The sequence below is a fragment of the Alosa pseudoharengus genome, unplaced genomic scaffold (assembly GCF_046254945.1).
Source record: "Alosa pseudoharengus isolate Yale_2024_CS ecotype anadromous, Long Island Sound unplaced genomic scaffold, YU_APseudo_1.1 YU_APseudo_1.1_scf_18, whole genome shotgun sequence".
NCBI lineage: Eukaryota > Metazoa > Chordata > Actinopteri > Clupeiformes > Clupeidae > Alosa > Alosa pseudoharengus.
The window spans coordinates 19,200,717-19,227,651 of record NW_027468650.1 but is presented as its reverse complement, the minus strand read 5'-3'; the positions used below and the strand labels follow the sequence as shown (position 1 = coordinate 19,227,651).

The window sequence follows — 26,935 nt, the reverse complement described above, 5'->3', positions numbered from 1 at the left end:
TTGTAACGAATCACATTGCATTTACGGGCGTGCAAGCTGGTGTCTGTACAGGAAGTCAGAAATTGATCAGTTTTCTGAACGGGTTATTATGTCGCATTCATTCCAGCTTCTGTAATCGACATGTGTTACGAAATATAGTTTTAAACATCAAGTGATTAATTACTTCCTTTGCGCATTTTGTGTTCGACAGGACTATAACCACTGACGGTAAGGACGGGGCGCATAGCCTATAATGCCATCGAACGAGATGTGTGCTAGTTAGCCGTTTTTTGTTTGCTTCATCATCGTTAGATTTCGCCAGTAAAGGTACAAATGATATCAGTTTGTGCGCGGTAGTTCCTCCACAAAATCTTCACTGCATTTAGAGTAAACATTATGTGTCATGGTTGTGTTGGTGCAGAAACTACAATAGGGTTCGCTTACTAGCTCGTTTCGAGACTAGTCCGCCCATTCATTTTTGCGTCTTGGTCTCTGGTTGTTCTGGAGCTCTAATAAATATTTGTTACAATCTTTTTGACTATTTCTTTCATCTAACTCATAATGATAACTCTCTTGGCATTGAGACAGAGATAGAGATGGGGGAGGTGGAGTTATCCTGCCTGGCCTATGTGAAGATGTATCTACACGCTTGCTTGTTTCCACGGTGCAGCGTGAACGGCCTGCTGTTATCTTCCAATCCAGCAGGGGGTGGCGTGTGTGTTACAGACTGTGTACCTCTGCTCCACTCTCACCTGCCCCTAGCACCCATCACCCAGGTTGCCCTCACACAGGTAGGCCAATGCTTTGATTAAGTAGGCTGCCTACAGAAATGTCAGTTTAATCCTTTCTCATAAAATAACATGTTTATTGTCGGTCATGTAGGCTATGTGTATTGATGTGTATGTGTTGTATATTGTCAATAAATTGTATTGTATATTGTCTGTACTACTGGAGCACACCATCGGCCAGAAACAATGTCCTTATGTGGACACTTGGCCAAATAAATCTGATTCTGATGGCCACATTGTGAATAGAATATACTTTGAATGCAATTGCTGCAGAAAGAGCTTATAGGGATCTGTTGACTTTGGATGTGAATAAATAAATGGTCACATTGACACTTGCAATGTCTTCTTCAATGCAATGCATTATCTTCAGGTGGATGTTTGGTGTGCACAGACACAGCAGAGGATTGTGGGATACTATCAAGCCAATGCGTGCATATCAGATAGCAGGTGTTTCATCATGTTTCCCATCAATACATTTTGTTTCCCCTTACAGCATTAGTATGTTGAATATTGAATATATCTCTATCTCTAAAATATTGTACAAATGTCTGAGCTTTTAGTTTTCATCTCTTGCAGTCCAACACCTTGTGCCTTGAAGATTGCGGATAAGATTGCTGAACAGTGTAATGGAGCGGTGCTGCTTATGGTAAGACTGTCTTATTTGAATACACTGGTAGTACAAGCTACTGTTATTTATTGGGTTCAATAATTAATTAATCAAATGCAGTGTTGAACAATCATAACTAGTTCTAAGTAGAGATAGTTTAGTTTAGCTGAAATGTGAATTTTTATCTGTGAAGGGAATATTTTGTATTCATATTTTATGTGAATGGTTTAATGATTCAAGTCTTTATGACTTGAAGACTGTATAGTTCTTATGGTCATTTGTGATTGTGTACCCATGTGTACCCTGTGTGTGTGTCTTTGGTCTGTATGCAGTGTATCCATTGTTTATGCCTTTTGCCCATCGCCAAGGTGTGAATGTTTGTAGAACAGCATGTGTCCAAGCCTCTGAAGGACTTCCCAGGAAAGGGGGTAGTTTTAATTAGAAGATAATAGAAGCTGACCAGACCTGATGAAGGCCTAATCCTCATCCTCCCTTTCTATTGCATATTCAAACTGGGTTGGACCTAGAGGTCACTCCTTCTTTGTGTGTAACTTTAAATATGGTCTCTGTTTGTCAGAGAAGTTGAAGAGAATATTGAGAATCTGGTGAAACCCATGATGGGGTGACACAAACATGTACTTTTCTCCCTTGAGGGGCACTAGGCCCCTCATTGAAAAGAATAAAGCCTGGATTCTGACCTGCATCGTCCTGATTAAGTCTCAAGAGAAATATGGTAGTAAAAATATACTATCATCTGGGACGTGAGATGTTTTTTTTTTTTTTTTAGATTGATGGTGCCAAAATGTCTCCAGGATACAGGGTGCCTCCAATAGTGATGTATGAGCGCAAAGACTCCCGCTGGATACTGAAAGACAAACACACGTAAGACATACACATGCACATGTATGAAGGGGGGATTGCACACTTTTTGGAAGAACGAAATATACAGGATGTCTTCCTATGCATTTATTGTGGTGGAATGAACAACCCTAATGGGTTCAGGTCTTTAAAGGAAAGATTCAGAGTTAAAACAACCTGGGGTCTATTTATGGATGACGAGTTCAAACTTTCGTTCGGGAGCAAAATTCTGTTAATCTGAGGAGTTTTGAGCTAAAGCGTTGTTTGCATTAGCAACAAAATGGTGGGCACGTTTAACTTCTTCCAGCGATGTGCAGATATGACTGAACGTGATGCATGTTTGTATTGTAAGATTCCGTGAGATCTGTGCAGCGAGATGAAGTCGAACGCGCCCACTAATTTGACGCTACCAGACTTTTCAAGATGCCACCCTTGCGTTGTCGTGTAGACAGGCTATAGGCTGAACTTTTTGAAAATGGTAATGACAGTCCCACCCCTAACCTCACAATGGAAATGCGGAAGAAATAGCCCCACCCCTGACCTACATGCTGTACATCCCAGTCAGTTTTGTTACATTTCCCTTCCGTCATGATTTCTGTGCAAGCAGCATCAGCCTGGACCGGTGTGCAAATAGAAGCCAACCGGTTAAGCACAGACAATTACATTACTGTGAGCTCTAGCATGGCAAGATAATGTTCGTTCCCCAATGTAATTTGCTAAAATTTGCACAAACATTATGCCAAAAGTAAAACAACCAAAGACTTGATACTTGTTATTCTTGATATTCAAAAATTACTTTATCAGCTTTAAAGTTCAATTGAATTTTCTGTGGGACTAGAGATGTATTTGCTCATTTTCCCAAGTGTCCATGCATTGTATGAGTAATTCATTAACTCATTAAATGAAAACCCAGATCATGCCAACATTGTTTCTTCTTTCAGGGTAATGCTAAGACAGTGGGAAGAGACACGTTCAATAGCCAACCAGCTACTGGACTCAGGAGATCACACACTTTTGGTGGATTTTGATAGCCATTTGGATGACATAACAAAGGACTGGACCAATCAAAAACTAAATGCTAAAATAGCAGAATTGGCATCTCCTGTCAACGGGAATGTGTGATTTTATGTATGGGTGTAGGAATGGACATTAAATAAAAAACTGATGTGAAATGTTCCTAAAAATGGCAACTTTTAAAATTATTTGCATTGATTAGATTTGTTGTAATGTACTATACATTGTGTCATACTATACCAGACGCTGAAATAGGTTAAATATGTATTTATTTTTTAACATACACACTTCAGAACCATTGACAAACAATTATGTTTTCGATAAATACAACAAACAAAAAAAACTAGTTAACATAATCCCACTACTAATTCTGTGCCTTTTACTAAAAGAAATTGTTGTAGTGGACATTAGAAAGTACAAAACAAATATTTACTTCTTGTGGTCTGTGTTGCTGTATTCATACACCTGTTAAAGTATGCTTTTAATCTACATTTTGACCAACCAATAGCGTGTAATTGTCTTCTTTGAAACATACTGGAATTTTCGGATTACATTATATTTCACTATTTTAGAGGATGTGACTGAGCACTTAGGTATTCAGCTCACTGTGAGTGACACAAACAGTAGAATATGTACAGTAAAACACATTTAAGAGCACAAGGAATTCAACACTTTGGCCTGTAATTGCTTTTTAACTCATTACTGACAGGTTCATTACGAAGCAACAGTTTATGGACACAATTTAGAAAACCTAATGACGAACATGATTTTCATTTACACTGCAGTGTCGTGTAACTCTTGTATCATCCTTTTGTCCAATTAATACTAATGTCTATGAGAGCAGGGAGTGCAAAACCCTTACTATAAGCCACTATAGACCCATTACAATCAACAACAGTAATCCTAATGACAAACAGGCATACCCACAGCTAGTTTCACAAAGAATTATGCATTTAGGAAGGTAGTCCAGTTACTAAGTGATGTATTAGATCTGAAATACACATTTCAGGTGGCACATTATAGTTAGACAACAAAGGTTCGCATTCCTACTTCCTTCCTGTGTTTGAGGCAAGAAGTAATACAAACACTGATGAACTCATTTCTAGATAGTCAGTGCTCTGAATTTAATGCCTATCAAGAATGTGTGGCTAGGGATAACAGTGGTCATTCAACTTCATCATGTCAAATCATGTCTATTTTTTTCTCTCATTCCTCACTCAACAAGAAGGTTTGATACTTCTGGGGAGTTGGACGCCACAAGTATGAAAACAGTACATTGAACTGTTTTGGGTTGGAAGAAGGTTGGAGTTTCTAGTTAAGTGTTATTTCCATTGACTTTTTGTCCCAGAAGAGTGTCAAAATACCACCTGTGGACCAAATCCTTCAGTGTAAAGTGCATTGACAGACTTGGATTTTTCCATGTAGAGCAAGTAGTGCTTCTGCCATTGGTAATGCTTCCACGGGTATACCACGGTAGGGGCTATCACTCAGGATACCTTTAAGACTGGGGTATCTGGATGAGATTGAGAGTGACTTCTCCAAGGTTTTCGAGGATGGACACAGACTCCTTGAGGGTGTCAACCTCCATGATCTGTTGTTCTGCCCAGGGAAAGGAGATCTGATAAAAAAAGAAAGTAAGAATCCAGAGGAAGGATGGTTGAGTGAAATTGAGGAGGAAATAACATTGGCTTAATCCAAAGCCAAAGTTGTAAACTTATTACTATCAAACATATTATTCCAATGTAATTACTGGATCAAGGAGTCTGTAATTACTGTTCAATACATTGATCACTGCAGTCTGGAACTGATTCTGGCTAAAGTCTAGTTTACATACCTTTACAATGATGAGCTTAGTGGCAGGGTCATCTGAACTGAAGAGCTCCTCCCCAAAGCACAGGGTGATGCTGGTCTGTGGAGCTGGTCCCCCATTAGTTTGATAGTCTTGCAGTTCTATGTCCAAATCACAAGATACAATTGTGAACGACAATAACAAGGCAAACATCTTTCAAATGAAATGGGGATTATTGTGTACTGTAGGCAGCACCCTGAGATCAGTGACAGAAATCACTCACGTTCTCTAAATGCCTCCCTGCTGAATACCATCACTGGCTCGGCAGTACGTTCCATCTTGTTGACAGAATCGGGGGTGTCAGTATGAGGCCCCCTCCAGAAGACCCGTCCTTGGCAGTAGCGCTTTGCGTACACCCCAGCTCCTGTAGACATCAGCACCACACCCCTCTCCATGAAGGGCAGCAGGGTGGAAATGGCCTGCATGGCTGGTTCAGAGGCCATTGAGATGGGAGGATCTGGCAGGGGGATCCGGGGGAAAGTGGTCTGAGATGAGGGAGGGACTGGAGCCACAGGCATGTAGGTGATTCGGACATCACTTCCCTGAACCTCGCGTTTGAGCACCTCCTTGCCCAGGAATTGCACAGAGACCAGGAAGGAATGGGGTGCTGGGAAAGAAGAAAAGCAGTGAGCCTGGACTAACCTGATGTTACAGGGTTTTTAATCAAGATTAACAGAAGCAAACAACTGCAAAACTGTCTATGTAAAGATTGACACATGATATGTTACCTGTGGAGGGAAGCGGTGAAGTCTCGAATGTAACGTTCAACTGGATTTCTCTGGCTGCAAGAAATGGGATTTTCATGAGCCTCAACTAAATCACATCTCCTTTCTACATCAGGTCAGTACTATGCTGGAATATGAGGTTAAGATAATGCGTTGTTATATGAAGAACTGAAACTTACGGCCATCATTCTTCAAGGTAACTGTGGGCTCAGTGACCTCTACAACCTGGGTGTTCACCTCCGAGACAGCTTCCATTTCCTGCATGACATTTGCATAATCACACATGGAATTACCTACGCTAACAAGTTAATCCAAGATAAAGAACTGTGCTTCCACATTCTTTTTAATTCAATTCAATGTTATGTCCTGAAATTCTGAAATAATTGGTTCTGAACATATACTGAACCTGGGAAATACTGTATTATTTAGCAAAAAAATGAAACCAAAACTAATGTGATAAAACCAGCATGAACACACAACTTTTACACCAACTGGTGTTATCCGTTAAGTTGTTATTGTTGTAATGTATTATATTGTGATATAGTATTATATTGTGATATAATCCATGGTCACTTTTGAAACATTTATAACTTGTAAGCAACAGCTCTAATGAGGACAATTGCTATGAGAATAATGACAATTTTGCTGTGAGAAAACCCACCATGTTGATTTTCTGCACTGCTGACTGTTCTTCCTTTATCATCTTGGCTGAGAGCTCCTCCTCGCTCTCTGATTGACTCCTCCTCTTCCTCCTTCTATCAGTGCGTGCCTTCGACGGGTCTGGTTTGACATTCGCACATCCTGCATGGGCAAAAGGGAGTTGCTTACGATGGCATTGGTCTCCAGGGAACAAATTGCAGTTGTGTAACTGGTCTGATAACACGTCTCCATTCCAATCTAAAGTGCAGGCAATGTCCGCACTCGCTGGCCTACGCTGATAAACCCCTTTTAGAGCGGCTGTGCTGAACATGCTTCCTCTACCGGCATCCAAACTTTTCCCTTAATGTAAACACAAGATGTCTACAAGTGACACGCTATGAGACACCTGTTGAAATCAGTGCAGGGAAGAATGTAATATTTACCACCTAACTATTCCCTGTACAGAAATTCAGAAGAACAAAGGGAAAGTTTTTTTTTTTTTTTAAAGAGATGGTGTCCCCAAAATCAGTTCTCAGTAAAGCAAACATAGGGATGTGTTTAATTTGTACACTTAATAAAAAGAAAATATTTCTTTGTCATCTCCCTACTAAGAAAAGCAGTAGAGAGAAGACTGTGGTAATGAAAAAGTTAATCTACTCTACTGTATTTTCCGAAACTTCCTCTTGTGGTTAGCATGAAGTCTACTGCTGCTCACAGTACATGTCCTAGCAGTACAATGGCTGCTTGACTGTCTGTTTGATGGTTTGATGGTAACATCTACCACACAATTGTATCCATTCAAACAGACATAATGTGACCACATCAATTCCATTATTTTGTATATAATACTGTTTCATGAGGTCTGTTACACTGAATAATCAGGGATTAAAGTGAAAAAAAATAGTTTGACTGAACTTTTTTCAGGCCATAAGTCATACGTTGTTCATATCTACCTATAGAGATAACACCCCTTTTGCGGTCGCGACCTATTGGTTTTTAATGTACAAAAAGATGCAAACAGCAAAGTAAAGGGAGTATTCGCCTTATTCACACAGCGGCCATTGTTTAAACCAAAACGAGGCTACAGGGTACACTTACTATATAATTAATGCCACCTACAGGTGAATGCATAGAACATAACAATCCTATGGTTTGTGTACCCTGTAGCCTCGTTTTAGCCGCCAATGGCCGCCATGTGAATAAGGCGAATTGAGAGTGTTCTTGATTGAGATTGAGTTTTCCTGATGAACAAAAATATATTTTAGTACCATCCCTGACCATTGCTGATTAGCCATTGCTGTTCTTTTCTACTGCAGCAATATTGTAGAAAGGCTTTAACACACTCTTATTTAATTACTTCAGGCCAAAAGTGTTTAAAGGGGAGATTTTTTTCTTGTTAATATGCAATTCAACACCAAGTAAAATCTATAAAATCAAGTTTGCAAGACTTCCCATTTCCTCATCAAAGTAACAAATCAGAACATTCTAGATATTGTTCATATTTCCATTTGTTGCCTCATCCGCATTTAATGATAACATGGTAATTTTGAGTTTTACAGACAACTCAGTTTTCCAATGAGCAGCAATACTGTGTGTGCTCATGCAGGAGGTCTGCGCATTTGTAACGACAATCTGGAGACGGCGCTTTTGTCTTCAGCAACAGATTGTATAAGGTTGACAAGAGGTTGCGATATGGTTAAGGACAGGTCGTGTTGCGCTATGAAAGAACATGCGTAGCCTACTTTCTAAACGTAAAAACGGTCAGCCATAGATAAACGTAGCCTACCTCTGTCGTGGTGGCTAGTTGCACCAGGTAAGATGTCCTGAAGTGCACGAACGTTAACCTTATGGCGGTCTTCTGATTGGTGGCGTGCTAAAACGTTTTCCTATTGCATCCATAAACAATTTTCTTGCAGCGAACCGCGCAAAAGCAAACTCCTGGCACTTTAATTTCTTTACACCATGGCTTGTTAGTTCTCCCCCGTTTCCAACAGCTGCCCATCTGCATTTATTTTTTAACTTTTGACACCTGCCTTCCTTTAGCAACAACGCATCCGACAGCTAGTGGCCTTGCCAAATAGACGCACACAAATCATGACGCTAATATGCGAGGTTCTGGTAGGCCCACTGGTTATGGTTTTGTGCTATAAATTAATAATATTTTATAGCAAAGTTTTAAGTTGACTATTTTAATTGTATGGTTATTTTTTGTCAACATACACTCACAACCTATTGTCGTTAAAAGTGAGGCCTAAGCAAAATAGGCTACAAGGCTGTCTGTGCGTCACAAACACGACTGACCCCCTTACTCGACACGCTCAGTCAAAACCTTCCGTCGCAAATTGTGAAAAACATTGTTGTATGTCATAACAGACGGGATAATAAATTGCATAGGCTACGGTTTATATTGCGTCGCTTTACACATAATGTTAGTTGCATTGATTAAAAACTGTAACAATAATAGTAGCCTACATCGGGTGGCATAGCAGGCTATCTGTTCAAGTCATAGGTGACACCCAAAATGAATGACCTCCCCTGACAAGAGTTCGCGATAGTAAGTGTCTACATTGATGCACGGAAAGAACACAGCCTCCGAATTCGCACATAGAGCTCACAATATCATATCCAAAAAAGTTAAACGGATTGGCCAACCTCATCAGCTGTCTCGATTGTGTCACTATAATCCAACTTTTAGACCGTTATAGTCCTCCATACGTGTTCTTTTTTTTAAGCAAACGCCCGAGACAAGTGTGTAGCTACAACATACAAAGCGAAACTCATGGCTGACGTAGGCCGTATAGGACGTATCTTATTGAGATACGTATATTGAGACACATAAAGTTCTCAAGAACATTAGGTCTTTAAACATTTACCTAATATTTGTAGTTGCCTTAAAAAAGGAAAAGCAAAGGTGACAGTCCCCCCCCCCCCCCTATTTGTTTTCTCATCGGATCTGCATCGATCTCAAATATGACATTTCTAAAATCAAATTGACGGAAATCCGTCCTATGACGGAGAACTTTAATCCTTGAATAATGAATAGTCTTTTGTTTTTTAGGAGTGTTAACAGGTTGATACATGCCACCTCAGCCTAAGCAATATAAAAATATAGGTGCCATAAATTTCGCTGTAGATTTACTCTACTTAAAGAAGCACAGAAGGCAGCTATGGTTGTTTTCATGGAAACACCATATGTTTTTGTATCATAAACCAGGAGCTTCTCAGTCCAAATAAATGGTTGTTGGTGGACACTGAGAGTGACAGGGAAAGCGCTAGCTATTGCATCCCAAACTCGATGTGCTCCAACTTGTAGCCTAAATGTGTGGATAGTGTGCAAAGAGAGGTAGTTAGATATGTTACTACCTTGCTCAGAGATTGGAACCAGACGGTACACTTTATACGGCTCGGATATATCCAGCTGTGACCTTTCTGTAACCTCACTGAATTCGGGGCTCTTGTTGAGGGCACAGCGAAGACGAGTCTTCCAGGAAGCAGGGTCTGTGCGCCCAGCCTCTGTCAGCTTCCCCTTAAACTCAGCCCAAGCCTGCAGGGAGTGTACACCAGTTTTAGCACACCAGCGAATAACAAGAAAACAAAATTGGGAAGTTTGTTTCAACAATGGGTGTGTCTGCATCTGTGGCCACAATGTTGTGATTTCATAAGAAGACACCACTTTGCCTATTCTTCAGAAACGCATACGTTTCTAAAATCTTCTCAAACTGCCTTGGCCAGCTGAGTGCACACTGTGGCTATGTTGCAATTACCTTAAAAATGGCAGCATCCTCTTCGCTGCGGAAATCTTGTTTGCCTGCATGTTTCCATGGGATGCGGAACATAGTCTTGTTCTGGTCATCCCAAACCAGTCCTGGATACTTTCCACTGCTCACCTGTTAAGTTCACAAACACATGGGGTTGTAGGTCTCTGTCCCTCTGAGGGATATACTAGAAACAAGGCATGAAGCCAGGTAACTTCAGGAGTAACCGCTGGCATGCCATTTAAAAAAAAAAAAAAACAGCAGTGATCTTTCAGTGATCAGGGATTAGGCTACACCCAGCTACCAGCCACTTTCACTTTAACATTACAGCCCTCAGCGCTCGCACGGAGGTAAACCCACTGAGCTATAGCGCATCTTTGAAACAACAGACACAATTTACCTGGTCCACCATCCAGGAGCGCAGTCGGCGCGTTGACCGAATTCCCGAAGGCATATCTGCAGTAATGACAAAAACGGCGTATTTCTTTGGTTAACCTTTGGTAACTGCCGTTGCAGTCAGTTTTCATGTCAACACAGTTCTCCCCGATGACCAGTGTGGCTGGATGAACGATAGCGACACGTAATTTTTTTAAAATATCTGTTTAACAATTTTAACATCATACTCAATTGAATTTAAAAGTTAAAATTAACGTTAGATACCATGCTGGCTAAAACATGTATAAGAACGTCACCTATTACCAACCGTCCCGTATTTCAGACCTCTTAAAACTCTACAAAGTTCACGGTATTTACTGCACACATGTTTCTTAAATATATAAATAGCCAGTAACGTATAGTTTACTTCATAACGTACCAGAGAGCTGTGAAGCCTTCCGTCGGATAGTAGCCTACCTGGCGATCCTACTATGCCAGTGGAGGAAGTTCCTGTGGTTCCCAGATCTCAGCTGCTAGTGTAGAAAACAACCAAGCCGTTTCCCAGAAACCACGTGACATCGAAGAAATCCCAGGCATGTATCTTTTGAAATCGATAGATGGCGGTGTTTTGACCTCTCTTGAGAGAGATCGGTTGTAAACAAAATAAACAAACAACTGCACATCTTTAGCTGTTTGCGGCAGAAAAGTGTGCTATATTGTGTCCTGCGCTAAGAGACCATGCTTTCGAAATAAATTGTGACTATGCTATGCGATTGCATTCTCACATTTTTTAATGTAGCCTATATTAACGGTTAAGAGTTACATTTATAAAAGAGAAAACATGTTTATTTCTGTATTAGGCCTAGTTTGTCGCATCATGAGACTATTCAACCAAAGAAAATAAGTGGAAGACATATTTTGTTTTAATATTTTACACAAGTCACCTTTTTTATTTAATCACATTTTTATATTTTAGTTGTTTAAAAAGATCAAAACCCACATTTCTGTGGATTCATGTTCTGGATCTTTCAGAAACAGTAAAAAGATTTGCTTTATAAACAGGAGTTATTTCTTTCGAGGAACCTTGTCTCCAAGGGGAATCTCCAACATTTTCTAACATGGAAAAACAAACACACACAAAACTCCCATCAGTATAATTTCAACTATCAGACTCGCACACAGGATACTGCAATACACAATAACCCCCAAAGACTCTTTAATAGTCACCTGCAAAAGCCTTGCATGGTACATTCTCTGGTCCTCTGCCTCCTGCGTTAGGTCAATTTGGTGTCTCCTACAGGCAGCCTTCAATTCTGTCTCATCAAACAGATGAGCTGGATCCAAGGTGTGACTATTGATGAGACTCACCAGATACTCACGGTAGTGTTTCCTACAAACAAATAAAAAAAAAAATACATAAAAGAGTCCAAACATTGTCATGTCTCTAATAATTCTGACATGTGAGAGGTGGTTATAGTGAAACTTCAAGACACTGTCTCTCAGGAGGACACACAGCATGTTAAACAGCATCATTACATGGCATTTGATTAATCATCAACGGAGCTATTGCTGCAGTTCCCTGCGTTTTTAAACTGTTTTAAAAACATAACAGGGTTATGTCTACACAGTCAGTTACAGCTAAGGTATAGTCATGTTACTAATGTTGAGCTCCCAGCCTCCCACTAACACAGACAACTCCCCGCTCAAATCTTTTTACTCTACATTGTTTACATAAATTACATTTAGGACATTTAAAAGTCCTATCTGACAACTTCAATCAGCCTTTATTACTTCAATTAGTGGCTCTACTGATTTATGAGAATATGAAACGTGTTGGTGGGGAGGGGAGACTACAACTCACTCGCACAGTCCTGCCTGTCCAGGCTGGGTCTGAATCCCACAGGGAGAGTCCATGTGCTGCCCACCCTCATCCTTCTGTTCCATCACTCCACATGTTCCTGAGGAAAGGGAAAATAAGCGTGTGAGGGATCACTCTTATCAAGTGAAAAAAAAAAGAGTGTGTGAATTAAGCAAGACTGAAAAAGTGAAAATAAAAGAGTACAATTGTTTGTAGAACAGTTCTTGCCATACCAGTCTGAGTGCCATTCGGCGGGTTTGTGTTGAAGTCGACTCCATTCCGCTGTTGAAATAGGGTTAAGCTTTAATAGGGTCCCATGATTCAGTAATTCAAATGACCTCTCGTAAGCAAATCAAAGTGAAACCATTACATTCATGGTTTCATTCAAAGCCTACAATAGACTACTTCACACAATCTCCTTAAAAGGTTTGATGTTGGTGCTTGTCACATACTGTTTCAAAATCAAATGTGCAATTCTCTAACCTCAAAAGGGGAAACATGTACCGGTAATTGTTTAGCCATCCCCAAACACTTTGCATGTTCTCAGTACAGTGTTTCAATGCTCAACATCCCCCTTATCCACCTCCGCTGTTCGCTGATTGGCTGAGCGATTCATATGGGCAAGGAGGGTGTCTACACTACCATCTCAGTGGGAACTGAGCTAAAAGCAATAAGTGAGCAGAGCCAGGCTATAGCGCCTCCTAGCGCCCCCCTGGGCTACTGCCATTTAACATTTTGTCAGCTCTCCCTCTTCCTACCTGGAGAAGCTCCTGCAGTCTCTTTGGCTCCCAGTCCCGCAGGTAGAACAAGCAGTCCCTGGGGTGGTGGGCATGCAGCCCTGTGACAGAGCACTGTATCACAGTACAGCCAGTCTGCAAAGGAGACACACTTTGTTCATGTACGTGGGTAAATAACTTTATGAACAAATGACCCCTTACCACCGAAAGCAATTCAAGAAGACTCACACAGCACAAGCATAGTTACCTTGTGGAAAGGATTGTTACAGCCACTGCAGAACTCATATCGACACTGGGTGCAGGTGAAATGCATGCATCCTCCTCTGGTTAAAGCATACTGGTACCTACAGTTGGGACAGACTAAGGAGGGATTGTGTGTTTATTAGTTATGATTGGACTGTGCATGCTTTAAATGTGGTGTCAAAATGATGTCCCTATTACACCACAGGTATAGACCCCTGGGGACTCACTGATTCCATTGTCTCGCAGGTAGCCGGCGAGTCCTTGTCTTTGGTATTCTGGGTCATTCTCTCGCTTCCAGGCTTGGAACACGTCACAGGACACACCCTCATGCTGATCTTCCCACTGAAAAGCATGATCAGTTGGTCACTTTTACACAAGGCAATCTCTATGTAACAAACACAAGTACATACCGGTAAGTACAGGATGGGTGGGAATTGCAAAGTACCTCACAAATCGATATGGTCACAACAGTTTGGCCACTATAACGATAACTCAATGCATTGCAAAAGATTTATCTATGATACATCACGGTATCTGTCACAACTGAATGGAAATAATGTACAAAGTGCATAGAGTTTAAGCTTAGTGCCTTAGTGCCTAAAATAATCTGTGACAGTGTGTAGAGGATTACCCTCATTCATTTGATAAGTGACACCACAAGGATGCATGTAGTGATTCTGGTAAGTTAATTGTAAGACATTGAATAGACATTGTCTGGATGACCGTATGGGCTCTGTGCACTAGCTTAATTGAAGTCGGCAAGCCAGTTTCCTGTCCGTTGACTTCGCTGTCAACAAGCACCTGAAAACGTGTGCTCACCGAAAATCCTTCCCTCCTTATTTTGTGCAGCCACTGAATGGCTTGTGTTTTTAGGAAAAAGGTGGAAGCTAAAATCGCTTTAATAACGTCTTGAAGCCGAGCAAAGTGGCACACTTTAGAGCCGCCCATAGACATTAAGACTTACATACATTGCATCTTACATTTTGGTACAACTAAAGCACTCATCTTCAGGTGCTTGTTGACAGCCATGTCAATGAACAGGAAACTGGTTTGCCGACTTCAAGTAAGCTAGTGCACAGAGCCCAAATGGTCATCCAGACAATGTCTATTCAGGAAGGATCTTTTTGAATATTTCAGGGGGGAAAAATGCCAAAATTAATTCTGCACATATTTAAACAGTATTTCTTCAAAGAGGAAGAGTCTAGGTGCTGAAAAGGCCTGTCTGCAGTCCAGACCTGTCTAATTGAGTGCATCATTGAATGAAAAACAAGATTAAGAAGACCGCAGACTGCTGAGCAGCTGAAGTCCCATATCGGGCAATGTGACCACATTTCATTCTCAAAACTCTAGCAACTGGTTTACAGAATGTAGTTAAAGAAAAGGTGAAGCAACACAGCTTTTTTGAGATGTGTTGCTGGCATTAAATAAAACCTCAAACAAATCTTTCTCCTTCAACAGTTGATATGTTGTCTTTGAACTATTCTCAGCTAAATATAGGGTTGACGAGATTTGTAAATTATTATTATTTCCAAAATGCATCTTGCTGTTGAAAGATACTTACAGGTTTCTTACACTGGGCACAGAAGCTCTTTCTGCAGCTCTGACAGGTGACCTTGAATTGGATACCATCATAGATGAAGCCATTTGTACACTAAGAGAAGAAGGAGAGATGTTTTAGTGATGGCAGATAATAGAGAAAGTAGATAGCTCACTCTGTGCTTCATCAGTGATCACTAGAGAGAGGCCATCTTTATATGAACAGGCACTGCCCTGAACTTGAATTAGCTGATCTGAGTGCACTCTGTAGATGCATGGACCTAGAGGTGAGCGGTTACTCACATGAGTGCACCACAGGAACTTAGGGTCCTGCATGAGGGCATGCTCCGTCAGCTTCTTGTGGAAGAGATCAAAAACATCTCTCGCAAGGCAGTCCCGCAGCTAGAGGATGAGAAAGTCAGTCACTGGTGTTTCTAGACTACAATCCTCTCCAAACCTATTGAGTTGCAACATGCAATCTGTGGCCTAGTCCAGTGGTTCTTAAACTTTTTGACTGCAACTGCCTACATCTAGGGCTATTTATTATCCATTCTAATATTATTAGTACATCTTTTAATGTGTTCGACTTTTTAGTAAGAACAGGTCTTCAGTTAAAAGAACATAATTTTGTGGCCCCCTCTTATCTCATATTTCTGTTGAGCCCACCTGGAGCCCCCCCCACACACACACACACACACACACACACACCACCACCACCAAGTCCACAGCACTATGCATATAGTACAAACTTCCTCAAATGTGCACTTCACACTCCATACTTGGATGAAAGATCTGACTAATATATACTGTACATAAACAGCAAATAACTGGACAAGTCCCTTCCTTGCATACTAAATATAACAGAGTTTGGTCATTTTGGTGCCTTCTCCCTGCTCCCTCCTACCTGAATATCTAGAGTGGAGAAGTAGTTGTCAAGGTGCTCTGGGTCGTTAATGTCTGGTTCCTCACAGTTTGGACACACCATATCTCGGATATGTTTGTCTCTGATGGCAATAGTGAAGTGACGGGTAAAGCACTCGCTGCACATTAAACACTGACATGAAGTCAGGGACTGCATCTGCAAGATGAAGGACAACAGTGATAGCCCCCCCCCCACACACACACACACACACAACATACCCATTTACACATCTGTACCACATCTGGTGTGTGTGTGTGTGTGTGTGTATATATATATATATATATAAAAAAATGGACATTATATACGGATACGGACTGGTGCGGTAAATGAAATGTTTCTTTGATGCATGTGAAAAGAAAGAATGACGATGTATTGGATTGTATACTTTGTATGGAAAAAGCAAAGGAATATTGAAATGTCATATGCGGTCATGGTATCGCTAAATGGTCTGATGCAAAGCATAGCGTCGGGGCGGTTGTGAGGGTTTCATGTGCACACTTTTTACATCTTGGTGAGATCGCTCCAACTGTGCCTGTATGTTAGTTTGTATTATGTATTGAATGTTCACCTTACCTGTGGTATGCCTGTCTTCCGGGGTGCAGGGGTGCAAACAGGAGGAGTAGGGGGTGGGACGCATTTAAATGGTCGGGGCGTGCTCCCGTAAGGGAAGCGCTCATTTAGGCAGGGGTGTTTAGGACAATTATTATTTATTTGTTGTTTAGGGTATGGCAGCGCATTGGGGATGTCGGAACACGAATGTTGTAGAGTAGTGTGTGCGCTAATGCAGTTTATGGCTTAAAAGAATAGGTCAAAGGGGCGATTGATTATTCGCTGTGGTGTGGTTGGGACCGATGGTATAAAATGTCAGTGAGCGCTGCATTCGGGGTTCGCCTCTGTCGTGAGAGGGCGTTTGTGTGTTACGAGTGTTACTATGGAGGGCCTAGTTTTTGCGGGCATTGTCCCATGTTTGTTTTTTCGTTTGATCAGTGTTTTTGTTTAATGTTTTCTGTTTTGTCTGTTGCCTAAACCTGCCGGTAGCTTAATAATAGTAATAAAACAAAAGGAAATTACGTCAACTTGAATTTCATTGCCTGAGTCTCACCATCCGCTTGGACACATTACTACAATATATATATATATATATATATATATATATATATATATATATATATATATATATATATATATATATATATATGTATATGTATGTATGTGTGTGTGTGTGTGTGTGTGTGTGTGTGTGTGTGCGGTGCGTGCATGTACACACACCTTGTTCAGAGGAAAATTGCTGTAGCACATAGTGCAGGAGTTGTTCAGCATGCGTCGGATAAAGTCCCGATCTTGGCTCTCTTTGACAGCCTGCACTACATCCTCCAGAGAGTAGTCCATCTCTGGCTCTTGCAGCAGAGACAGTACCAGCTCACAGCGCCCCCAGCTGGGCAGATCATAGAGCGCTAGCAGCCTGCGACACATCCTCTACAGGGAGAAGTGGAGAGAGCCACAGAGACGCTTTATTGCCTTGAACTTGCAGTTCAACATTTTCTTTAAAAAACGAAACATACTGCTAATGCTATTATAGAGAAATGAGAGACAGAGTCGCCATATCACACCTTTACACATAAATGCCCATAAATAATGCCATTAGAACTGAAAAAAAAACATAGCTAAAAATGTTATTTGCAAAAAAGCACAGTCAGCATAAGTGAGAAGTGCACAAACCTGTTTGTCTGGGTTGTCGAGGTCAATGGGGGCCTCTGGCAGACTGCTCCACACACGCTGGTGAAAGGGCTCGAGAAGGGGCCGCTGCAGAACAGAGAGCGCCCCCCGTATGTCACCGCCACTCTGCCTCAGGGCTGCTTCACACTGGGCCCCGTTCTGGAAGCCCAGTGAATGCAGCTCCTGCATCTACAACATACATACATGTTAACACACACACACAAACACACACACACACACACACACACACACACACACACACACACACACACACACACACACACACACACACACACACACACACACACACGAAAAGGGCTAAGTACATTGTACAAGTACAAGTACATACACACCTATCTGTTTCTAATTGGGAATCATACGTAACAGAAGTAAATACGCAGTAACAAACAAAACAAACCACCCAAAGTGAGATAAGAGGATTGTTCAGACTCTTTAGAGAGATCCTGTTGAGCTTGTCCAAGTTACCTTGGCTTGTCTACTCCTCAACAGCTGCCGCACAGCCTTCTCAGTGTCGCCCCCTGCTGTTAGCCAAGCCTGTTTGGCCTCGGCTCTGGACAGCTGCACTTCCCCACGCCGATATCCTGGAGCCGTGCCAGTGCTCATGTCTGATGCGCCCTCCCTCTGCTCCACTGCAGAGTCCCCATTCCTGTACGTTTGGTGCACAGACACGGCCATGGCGCAGATTTCATCCAACAGATGGGGAAGTTCAGACGCGATCCAGTCACACGGGTTGACGTTGCTATTGCTGGAGACGCAGAGGGCAGCGTACACCTCCTCTGGGGTCATTCCCCTCTTCTCCCCTTTCTAAGGCACCAGAGGGATCACAAAGACAGGGAGGTGTTACAGAGCTAAACGACAGAAAAGAGGCAACATAGGCTCTTTATACATCATATGTATTCAATAGCTATCCATCTCTTTATAGATTTTCAGGTTTTTTAACCTATTTATGTTCTGGTGTGCTTTCCTACTGTTCCTTCTTTCCTAGCTGTATCGTAGTGGTATAAAGCGACTGGAAATTTCAATTTCCCTTTAGGAGTATTAAAGAAAGAAAGAAATCTAACTATCCACCCATCCGTCCTCGAGGTGTAACTGTAGTTTATTGGCCGATTGATCTACCCACCCTGATATGATTGACAAGTTTCTGGCCCTCCTCCTTCATCTTCTGCGCCTGTAGTTGCATGTTCCTGGGCTTCGGTTTAGGCTTTGAGGGTGTAGTGTTGGTGTTGGTTGGCGACAGAGGGAGGGGCTTATGGCTCTTTCGAGGCTCCTGGCGTGGCAGGTTGCACATCTCACAAAGCCCTGAGGGCGATGAGTTGGCAAACGTGCAGTGCTCACACATCCACTGAGAAAAGAAAAACAAAAAGATTCCAATTAAGAGAGAGGAATGTGGAGGGAGCTGGAGAACTTGACTGTTGAGATGCTTAGCACACTAGATACTTAGCATACACAATGATAAGATGGATCAGCATACGCTTCTGTCAGTCCATTATAAAGTCTGGTGTGGATATCGACCAGTCAGAAATTTCTCCCATACACCAAAGAGTACCTGTGCAAACTAATTTCCCAGTGTATAGAGATGAGCAAACAGAGCCATGAAATTAACCTGGTTCTCGCCCAGCTGGACTGGTGGTGTGGGTGTTGTGGGTGGAGCTGGGAGAGAGCGGCTGGGGCTGACGGAGGGTCGCGTGGCGAGACGAGGACGCTCGCACACCGTACACAACACGCTGCTGCCAGGGTTCACCACTGTACAACTCCTGCACTGCCACTCTGAGAGAGAGAGAGAGAGAGAGAGGGAAAGGAACAACAAAGACAGGAGATAAAGAAAACCCAATTATGCAGATTGGAGATGTGATGGAAACAGCATGGCACAGGAGAAGAAAATGCATGGTAAGTATGAGCATGAACACAAGTAGACAGGTGTGCCTGGGTAACCTGTGATGGTGGACGGCTGCAGTGATTCTTCAGAGCCCACTGGGACAGCACTGGCCAAGCGAGGGCAATCACAGCTGGCGCACAACACGGCCTGGACATTATTCACTGTGGTGCACCGGACACACTCCCACGTGGACAAGGAATGACTGTGGGTACACAGAACAGTTTAGTAAAGAAATATACAGGAATAACAAACATACGCACCCTCCTCAATACTGAATGCTGATTATATTAACAGATGATTCTAAAATACAAATATACAGGGTAAGGGTGTCACATTGAGCAATAAATAACTAAATATAAAATGAAATGGTAGCTTTGCTGTTCCTGTGGCTGGTGGCTTAACTCATCTACTATAAGCACTTTACAACTGGATAAAATAGGCTGTATACCCTGAAACACCCAGACTCTCCTGGATGCTAATCATTTGTTCAGGTACAAGGACACAAGGGCAACTGTTCCTATTTTCAAAGCTTTAAATAAATAGGAGATGGTGGTATACTGGTCACAACACGGAATCAAAGGCAGCCAACTGTGACTCTGCTTCACTAGTACAGCTCCAAACCCAACACACCAATGACTACAATGAGTGGAAAAGAAAGTACATTCTGAATAGATATTTTCACCAATATCGGTCTCTAACCTCAAAGCTTTAACCGGTGGTGAGTAATTGATTTTCTGTCTCTTGTGTTCCCTGCGACTTGGATGGGAATGGTATAGCCGGTCACATTCAATGCACAGATGTTGGCTGCAGGAGGCACAGTGGTCAGACACAGGGGAGACTCCACAAATGGAACAGCTTTCTGAAAGAGGAACACATTCGTTTTTAGTAATTTCTCAAGAATTAGTGCCATTGGAAGTAATATCTGTGTTTGGTTACGGTACAGAAATACGGTACAATTATTTTCGTTTTTGCATTCAGTCTGTAATTGGTATCAGTGCATCCCTAATTAGTAGTTTGTCTGTTCAGTCATTGTCTGCTCTAAAGCGAAACAACATGCATTTCATGCAAGTCATAGTTGACTGGTGCAGTTTTGCTCACCTTGAACCCTATCTCTTCTGTGACTGGCCCTATCAGGGTGACGGTGGTATAAGGCATCACAGGCATCACAGAAGGGCCTTGAGTTACAAGAGGAACAGAGGAGTGTGGATGCCCCGCCACACATGTCACACACTTGGTGGGGTCTGAAGGAGGGCTCTAGAGGAGGATCTGACTGCACTACTAGCTGGGCTGGTGGAGTGGGAATCAAGGATATATCTATGGGGGCATGAGTATGGGTGGGGATCTTGGGTTGAAGTGGTGAAGATTTAGCAAGAATAACACTGGCATCAGGCATGACCTCCTACAATGAGAGAGATTGAGAGAGAAGAGAGTGAGTGTGTGTGTGTGTGTTTGTGTTTGTGTTTGTGGGGGGGGAGCGAGAGACCAAGAGAGATGGTATAGACAAGGATAGTTCTCATACATACTTCAGGATTATTTTGTCCCTGAAGAGCTGGTATAACAATCTCAAAGAACTCAGGATGTGGATGCACCTCCTTACAGAAAAAAAGGAAATATTTGGTCAGTATCATCACCTAACAAGCTTGTATGAGATCCCTAGATCACAAAAACAATGATGACCTTGACAAGCATGTCCAACTCTGTGCGCAACATCATGACTTCCACAGTAACCTCTGCCACCCTTCTAACATCAGGCTCTGTGACATCATCTGGAAAGCTAAGGCCATCTGGGAGCTGACTAGTATATCCATAGAGAGAAAGCACTTCCCGACCACCCTGTGGAAAAACAAAACAAAACAAAGATCAATTTTGTGTTGTGCACAATACCTCAATCTTTATGACTTTCACAAAGACTTGCTTGCAGTCATAAAGTCAGCACTTAGACTCACATACATATACAATTCGACAATTACATATGTATGTAGGCTCAGAGGGTTCCCATCTACCTTAACAGCATCCACAGTGGTCCTAAAGACTGGGTTATTGTGTTTGACACTGCGCCAGTATTTGGGCCTGTTGGGGTTGGTCAGATTACAGCCATATTTCTCCAGAATACTGACTGCTTTGAGTAAGCGTGCAAAGCACTCAAGCACCTATAGGGAGAGGGGAGAAAATACTATAATTGATAAGAAGAGAGCACAAAAGGAAAGGGAATTGAGCAGACAAAGACAGAGACAGACACAATGCAAAAACGGAAGTGAAAGAGAAATCAGAAGCCAGCTCTTATATATCCACACACCTCATGTTTACTTTGTCCAACAGCATTCTCCGAAACCATTTTTTCAGCGTTGATGTGTTGGTACCGCTCAGACAGGGGTAGGGCCATCTCAGCCATTGCTGTGACATCTGCCCTTATTTCTGGGATGGAGCCTGACAAAGCCAGTCGAGACTTTGTCCTCCTTCTGAGCTCTTCAAACTGATTCGAAAGTGCCATAACACCGCTGACTTACATATGGGGCTTCTAAACAAACACAGGTGAGAGAAGGTTGAGCAAAAAGCACAGAGGGGAGGAGACCTCACAAAGTCTGTGGATGGGAAAAGTCAAAACACTGGCTAATCCAATCACAAAAATCGAACGAACGACATAACACGATAACATGATGTACATTCATGTGCTAAGACGTCTAGTCCTTATATTAATGCTCTCATCAACTGTCATCACGGACTTTGTACAGCAACAAATTGACAACAATTGCCAACGTTGGCAATAGCATCCTAACAGTACGTTAAAACACAAAACATACATTAACGTTTCGCTACGACATTCCACAACTACGTTAACTTGCAAATAGGTTAGCTATCCTAGCTAACAGTGTGTTGATATCGAAAGTTTGTTTACAAGACGTTCATGTTGGGTAACGTTATCGTTCTTTCTAAAACTCAAAGATTGTAAGTAACGCATTACCACGAAGACTTAAAGCGTGGTAATATGTCCACTCTCTTCAATGGTCTTGTCACCTTGGGAGGTCTACTCACTTCCAGTGAGCTCTATTCGGGATGTTCACACAACTCTGAACACATGCGGAAGTGCATAATTTCTAGAACTTCGAAATGTTACGGCGTTACAGGAAGAGTTAAGGTGGTCTGTCTGACATACCTCTTTCTGGGCACATAATTGTCATGATTAAATACATTCGGTGGCAACAGACACCGACATTATCTCAATTTTAGAACGTTAGCATGAAAACATTTTTCATTCCATAAAAATCGTATAGCCCGTTGGCTGAGAAAAAAATACTCTACTAAAGCGAATTGCCTAAAATCTGGAGTTCAGATTTCAGTTGTACTTCCTTAAAAATGATTGTGCCTCTGCATACTTAAGTAGGAGGTGGCATCAGGTGCAGACTATCTACAAATCGAAAGTATCAAGCGGAAATTGAGGACAACACGGATTACGACCTTCTTTTATCGTCTATGATTGTGTCTCTGAAAAGTGAAAAATATTGAGCCTATTTTAGATATAAGTGTTGTAGATTCAGTTTTAAATAGATTAACAGTTAAGTCTCAACATGTCTAAAACTTCTGTACTCAAGATAAGTCGCGAGAATATAGTTAAGGTAAGATGATGGGAAGTTATGCAGCACAGTTTATTCACAAAACAGTTTGTGTACAGTCAATGGGCTGACTGTTCATTAAAGTTATTTATGAATGCTGGATATTAAAAAAACTTCGTTGGGCTTCGTGCTATCAACGTCAAATGTGTGGCCACGCTGTATGCGAGTGAATGCCGAGGGCACAAAACAAATAGCCTACTGATTAATACTTGAAAATATCGGCCAGCGTATGATGCATGACCATAACGTGATGTTTTTTACAGACTTCTTATATACACAATATATGGTTTTGCTCTTTGCAATAAATTCCTTAGTCATCGCGCAGCAACTGAAATCGAAAGTGTAAACGGGGCTGGTATTTCCCTATTGTCGCTGTACGTAGGCTACTGTACGTAGCTATTGTCCAATGCAAGATAGCAGACACAATTTAATCCAGACAATTTTATCTGATTCTTCCTTCTACCATCCAGGTTGAGAACTTTCGCCAGTCACTCTATCGACAGGTAGGAGCAGAATTCATACCTGTTTTCGAGCAGCTGTGTTGCTGATCATGACGGCAGGTTAAATTGTACTACTTAAATCGTTGTAATTGTAGGCCTGTGCTGTTCATTTTTTAGTAACACATTTTTAAAATAACACCTTGGAATCTACATGTTTATGTTCAGGCGGAGAATCTGTTTTCAAACCACATCCCTCTGAAGATAGCACAACTGGACGACTTGCTCCAGGTATGCATGCATGCAAGACCATTAACTCAATCCATGTAATAATTTCCTCCACTAACTCCTATTTCGATGTCTTTTTCGCATGCTTACTCTCAGGACGAACGCTTCTCCATCACAGACCTCTCCTCTATCCATGCCCCCTTGGACATTCCCATCCCAGATCCCCCAGTCCCAGAGGAGGAGGTCAGCAGCACTTTATACACATTTATTTGAGTAGGCCTATGGATTTAGGGTTAGGGGGTGTTATCAGATAAGGGTTCACATTATATTACCAAGGTGATTAAATTCATTAACACAAATAATTTTCTTAGGAGATGGAGACTGATAAAGATGATGAAAAGAAGAAGAAAAAGGGTAAATTATCTACATTTGATACTTGGTAATGCCATTCTTGTTATATTTCATAATCATTATATTTCATTACACATTACCTTACAGCTCCAAAGTGTGGCTTCATCAAGGGAAATGAGAAAATTGTGAAGCTCCTGGACATAGTAAAACCAGAGATTGTGGTTTTGAAGGAGACCTGTATCACAGTAAGAACAAACACATTCCATTTTGGAGCTCACCTACCTACAACTGTCTCTCCTCAGTTATGAATAGCATGAGCTGGCATCTCTGGTTTTAACAAATCATTTAAAAGTATATAGCAGCCATACACAGACACTGTTTCAGATCATTTAATATTTTAATTGTATTTCAATACATCCAAATCAAAATTGTGTTGTCTACATAAAAAGTACATCATAAAGATGCTCTGACCTGATATCTCTTAGGTATCCTGTTGGATTCAGCATCTCATTCCCAAAATTGAAGATGGAAATGACTTTGGGGTTGCCATTCAAGTAAGAATATTTCCACTTTAATCACTAATTGCTGTAACGATCTATTACATGTCCTTGTATTTTATGTCCCGTTTTGATATTGTTGTTTTCCTCTTTCTCAAGGAAAAAATAGTGGAAAGGATAGCTGCTGTGAAGACCAAAGTGGAGGGATTTCAGACTAACATAAACAAGTAAGTGTAAATGTTTTACTTTTTACATTGCTATTGCAAGAATGGCATAACCCAAAGTGTGGGGCGGGCCCCACTAGTGGAGAATAGAGACAAATCGGGTGGGGTGCGATGATCAGGATATTTTTTTTTTTTTTAAATTATGCCTTTCTTTTTTTTGACAAGATTATAGATTCAAAACAAAATAACCACACACAAACATGAGTCATAAACAGACCAACATGAATTAAAATAGCATCTGAACCAGCGGACCCAGACAGGAAATGCAACGTGGAACCATTTTTTTTAACATTACCATTTTGCAGAGTTGATGGGGTCAGGTGGGGCTTGAGTGGGGAATGACAGAAAAAGTTTGAGAACCACTGGCCTAACTACATTCCTTTAATCTCTTCTGGTGATTTTAGATACTTTTCAGAAAGGGGGGATGCAGTTGCCAAAGCCTCCAAAGATACTCATGTGGTGAGATGACCATTTGTTACATTTTATGTGTACTGCAGCTTTTAGGTGTGCAGCTGCTGTTAAGGAATTGCGCATTACTAATAAAAGTAGTACTGGGTAGAATATGGCATGATTATAATGTGCTTAAAAAAAGCGTCAGCCAAATGTAATGTAATGTAATGTAATGTAATGCTTTACTTAGACTATTGTTTCCTTGTTCTCTCCCCTTCACACATGTACCACTAGATGGACTACCGTGCTTTGGTCCATGAGAAAGATGAAGCAGTGTACTCTGAGATCCGAGTGATTATCCTGGACATTCGTGGCTTCTATGTAAGTAATCAGGCTGGGTGGGTTCAAAGCTGAAATATGTTTGTTTCTATGATTCTATTGAGCAAAGAGAGAGAGACCAATCGCACCTCTTCAAACCCAGCTCTACAGGGCATCAATTTACAGCTTGACCACAATGACAAGAGTCAGATTGGTATGGCAGTCAAATATAGTGATGACATGTAATTCTGAAGCAACAGTGAATGGTATAGTAAATGGAAGTACAATGCACAGGAACACTGGAAATGTTACAGTAAACCATAGATCTTGCAGGCCATATTACTTTGAAGACCGGCATTACATTATTCATACGATCAGATGTTTTTTTGCTATAGCTTTTTGCTAACCCTTTCAATGTATTATGTTTAAGTAACATTTATTTTTCTTTCTAAGTAAGGCTATTTCTTAGTATTGCATTTTAAAGACTTTATTGAATGAAAATAACAATATGAATATGAACATCCTGACGATATGATTTGTATATTTTTGCCTAGGCTGAACTGTATGACATCATCAGCAAGAACCTGGAGAAAGTAACCAACCCAAAGGGAGAAGAGAAACCCTCCATGTACTGATTTTTGTTTGTTTAAACTGGGATTTTGCATTACCATTGACTACAATACCAACATAACTACAGTTTTTGTTGTTCTCTATTTCAATCAATTAAAACAGCCTTGGTACAGCGAAATGTTTATGATTTGGTCTTCTCATTACACAAACATTTATCACAAGCAGGGATGTGAGTTTCATTCAATCCCTCTATATCAAACAATTTAAAATGCACAGGATTTATACACATGATAGGCATAAATTAGAACCTTCATCGCCGAAAAAATCTGAGCAGTGTAAAGAGCCGTTAACACCTGTGGGGTATACTACGAAGCACTTTAGACATATCTAGGCTATGTAGACATATCGAGGCTTCACAAAGCCTTGACTCAGGGGTATACGTTAAGTGATACTACGATAGCAGTTATGTGATATTTGTCAAACTAGGCTTTCAGCTCAGATCTGTGCGCGTTCTCGGTGTTGGGATGACGTTGGCCAATCGTGAAACGTGGAGACGCACAAGACCGCCTATATTAAAAAAACAATTACTTTTCCACATTTATGAGCGATAGTGTAATCTACATTTAGTACGGTGTCTTGTGTAATCCTGCTGGATTTTCACATTTTTTTTTTCAAACTATCCATTTTCACACTTAGATGACATCATCATTTATATAATGCATAATTAAGACTGGGACTACTATCACTTGGGGGTCAGATGTGAGAAAACGCTGGTAAAGAGGGTATTTTGCCTAATGTTTGGGTGCTGATT

At 41.3% G+C, this 26,935-nt stretch overlaps 3 protein-coding genes across 4 annotated transcripts; 2 read left to right on the top strand and 1 right to left on the bottom strand.

The window, feature by feature from the left end:
* Window positions 1–18: 18 nt before the first annotated feature.
* emc9 (ER membrane protein complex subunit 9) lies at window positions 19–3,751 on the top strand. The gene is made up of 6 exons (XM_076290432.1): window positions 19–207; window positions 568–770; window positions 1,138–1,214; window positions 1,344–1,413; window positions 2,162–2,256; window positions 3,174–3,751. Exons 2-6 carry the CDS (start codon window positions 576–578, stop codon window positions 3,352–3,354), a joined length of 618 nt encoding a protein of 205 aa, XP_076146547.1. The 5' UTR covers window positions 19–207; window positions 568–575; the 3' UTR covers window positions 3,355–3,751.
* On the bottom strand, window positions 3,499–22,566 carry irf9 (interferon regulatory factor 9). The gene is made up of 32 exons (XM_076291130.1): window positions 22,461–22,566; window positions 21,795–22,016; window positions 21,502–21,648; window positions 21,176–21,331; window positions 21,022–21,090; window positions 20,597–20,897; window positions 20,198–20,357; window positions 19,555–19,700; window positions 19,226–19,389; window positions 18,743–18,964; window positions 18,088–18,426; window positions 17,605–17,790; window positions 17,155–17,361; window positions 15,868–16,041; window positions 15,267–15,365; window positions 14,989–15,078; window positions 13,655–13,769; window positions 13,432–13,544; window positions 13,206–13,319; window positions 12,681–12,729; window positions 12,451–12,547; window positions 11,817–11,979; window positions 11,590–11,614; window positions 10,615–10,670; window positions 10,224–10,346; window positions 9,823–10,003; window positions 6,482–6,621; window positions 6,000–6,078; window positions 5,824–5,877; window positions 5,319–5,702; window positions 5,081–5,196; window positions 3,499–4,864 (listed from the first exon to the last, which is right to left on the bottom strand). The coding sequence occupies exons 2-32, from the start codon at window positions 21,987–21,989 to the stop codon at window positions 4,745–4,747; spliced, it is 4,584 nt and encodes a 1,527-aa protein (XP_076147245.1). The 5' UTR covers window positions 21,990–22,016; window positions 22,461–22,566; the 3' UTR covers window positions 3,499–4,744.
* A 334-nt stretch (window positions 22,567–22,900) lies between these two features.
* psme2 (proteasome activator subunit 2) lies at window positions 22,901–26,302 on the top strand. Of its 2 annotated transcripts, XM_076290430.1 has the most exons (11): window positions 22,901–23,112; window positions 23,580–23,612; window positions 23,775–23,837; window positions 23,931–24,017; window positions 24,146–24,188; window positions 24,273–24,370; window positions 24,611–24,679; window positions 24,782–24,849; window positions 25,251–25,305; window positions 25,531–25,617; window positions 26,109–26,302. In XM_076290430.1, the coding sequence occupies exons 1-11, from the start codon at window positions 23,065–23,067 to the stop codon at window positions 26,187–26,189; spliced, it is 732 nt and encodes a 243-aa protein (XP_076146545.1). In that variant the 5' UTR covers window positions 22,901–23,064; the 3' UTR covers window positions 26,190–26,302. The 2 variants fall into 2 exon arrangements, with proteins under 2 accessions (XP_076146545.1, XP_076146546.1); XM_076290431.1 differs by lacking the exon at window positions 22,901–23,112 and having other exon boundaries at window positions 23,578–23,665.
* Window positions 26,303–26,935: the final 633 nt, after the last annotated feature.

Excerpts from the sequence above, each read along its gene's own strand:
- emc9 (XM_076290432.1), top strand. The coding sequence starts at position 576 with ATGGGGGAGGTGGAGTTATCCTGCCTGGCCTATGTGAAGATGTATCTA. Across the intron at positions 1,414-2,161 it reads ATGGAGCGGTGCTGCTTATG|ATTGATGGTGCCAAAATGTC; the intron begins GTAAGACTGTCT and ends TTTTTTTTTTAG. Across the intron at positions 2,257-3,173 it reads ATACTGAAAGACAAACACAC|GGTAATGCTAAGACAGTGGG; the intron begins GTAAGACATACA and ends TTCTTCTTTCAG.
- irf9 (XM_076291130.1), bottom strand. The coding sequence starts at position 21,989 with ATGGCACTTTCGAATCAGTTTGAAGAGCTCAGAAGGAGGACAAAGTCT. Across the intron at positions 15,079-15,266 it reads AGTTCCTGTGGTGCACTCAT|TGTACAAATGGCTTCATCTA; the intron begins GTGAGTAACCGC and ends TTCTTCTCTTAG. Across the intron at positions 13,320-13,431 it reads GTAACAATCCTTTCCACAAG|ACTGGCTGTACTGTGATACA; the intron begins GTAACTATGCTT and ends TCTCCTTTGCAG.
- psme2 (XM_076290430.1), top strand. The coding sequence starts at position 23,065 with ATGTCTAAAACTTCTGTACTCAAGATAAGTCGCGAGAATATAGTTAAG. Across the intron at positions 24,850-25,250 it reads TTTCAGACTAACATAAACAA|ATACTTTTCAGAAAGGGGGG; the intron begins GTAAGTGTAAAT and ends TGGTGATTTTAG. Across the intron at positions 25,306-25,530 it reads CCTCCAAAGATACTCATGTG|ATGGACTACCGTGCTTTGGT; the intron begins GTGAGATGACCA and ends ATGTACCACTAG.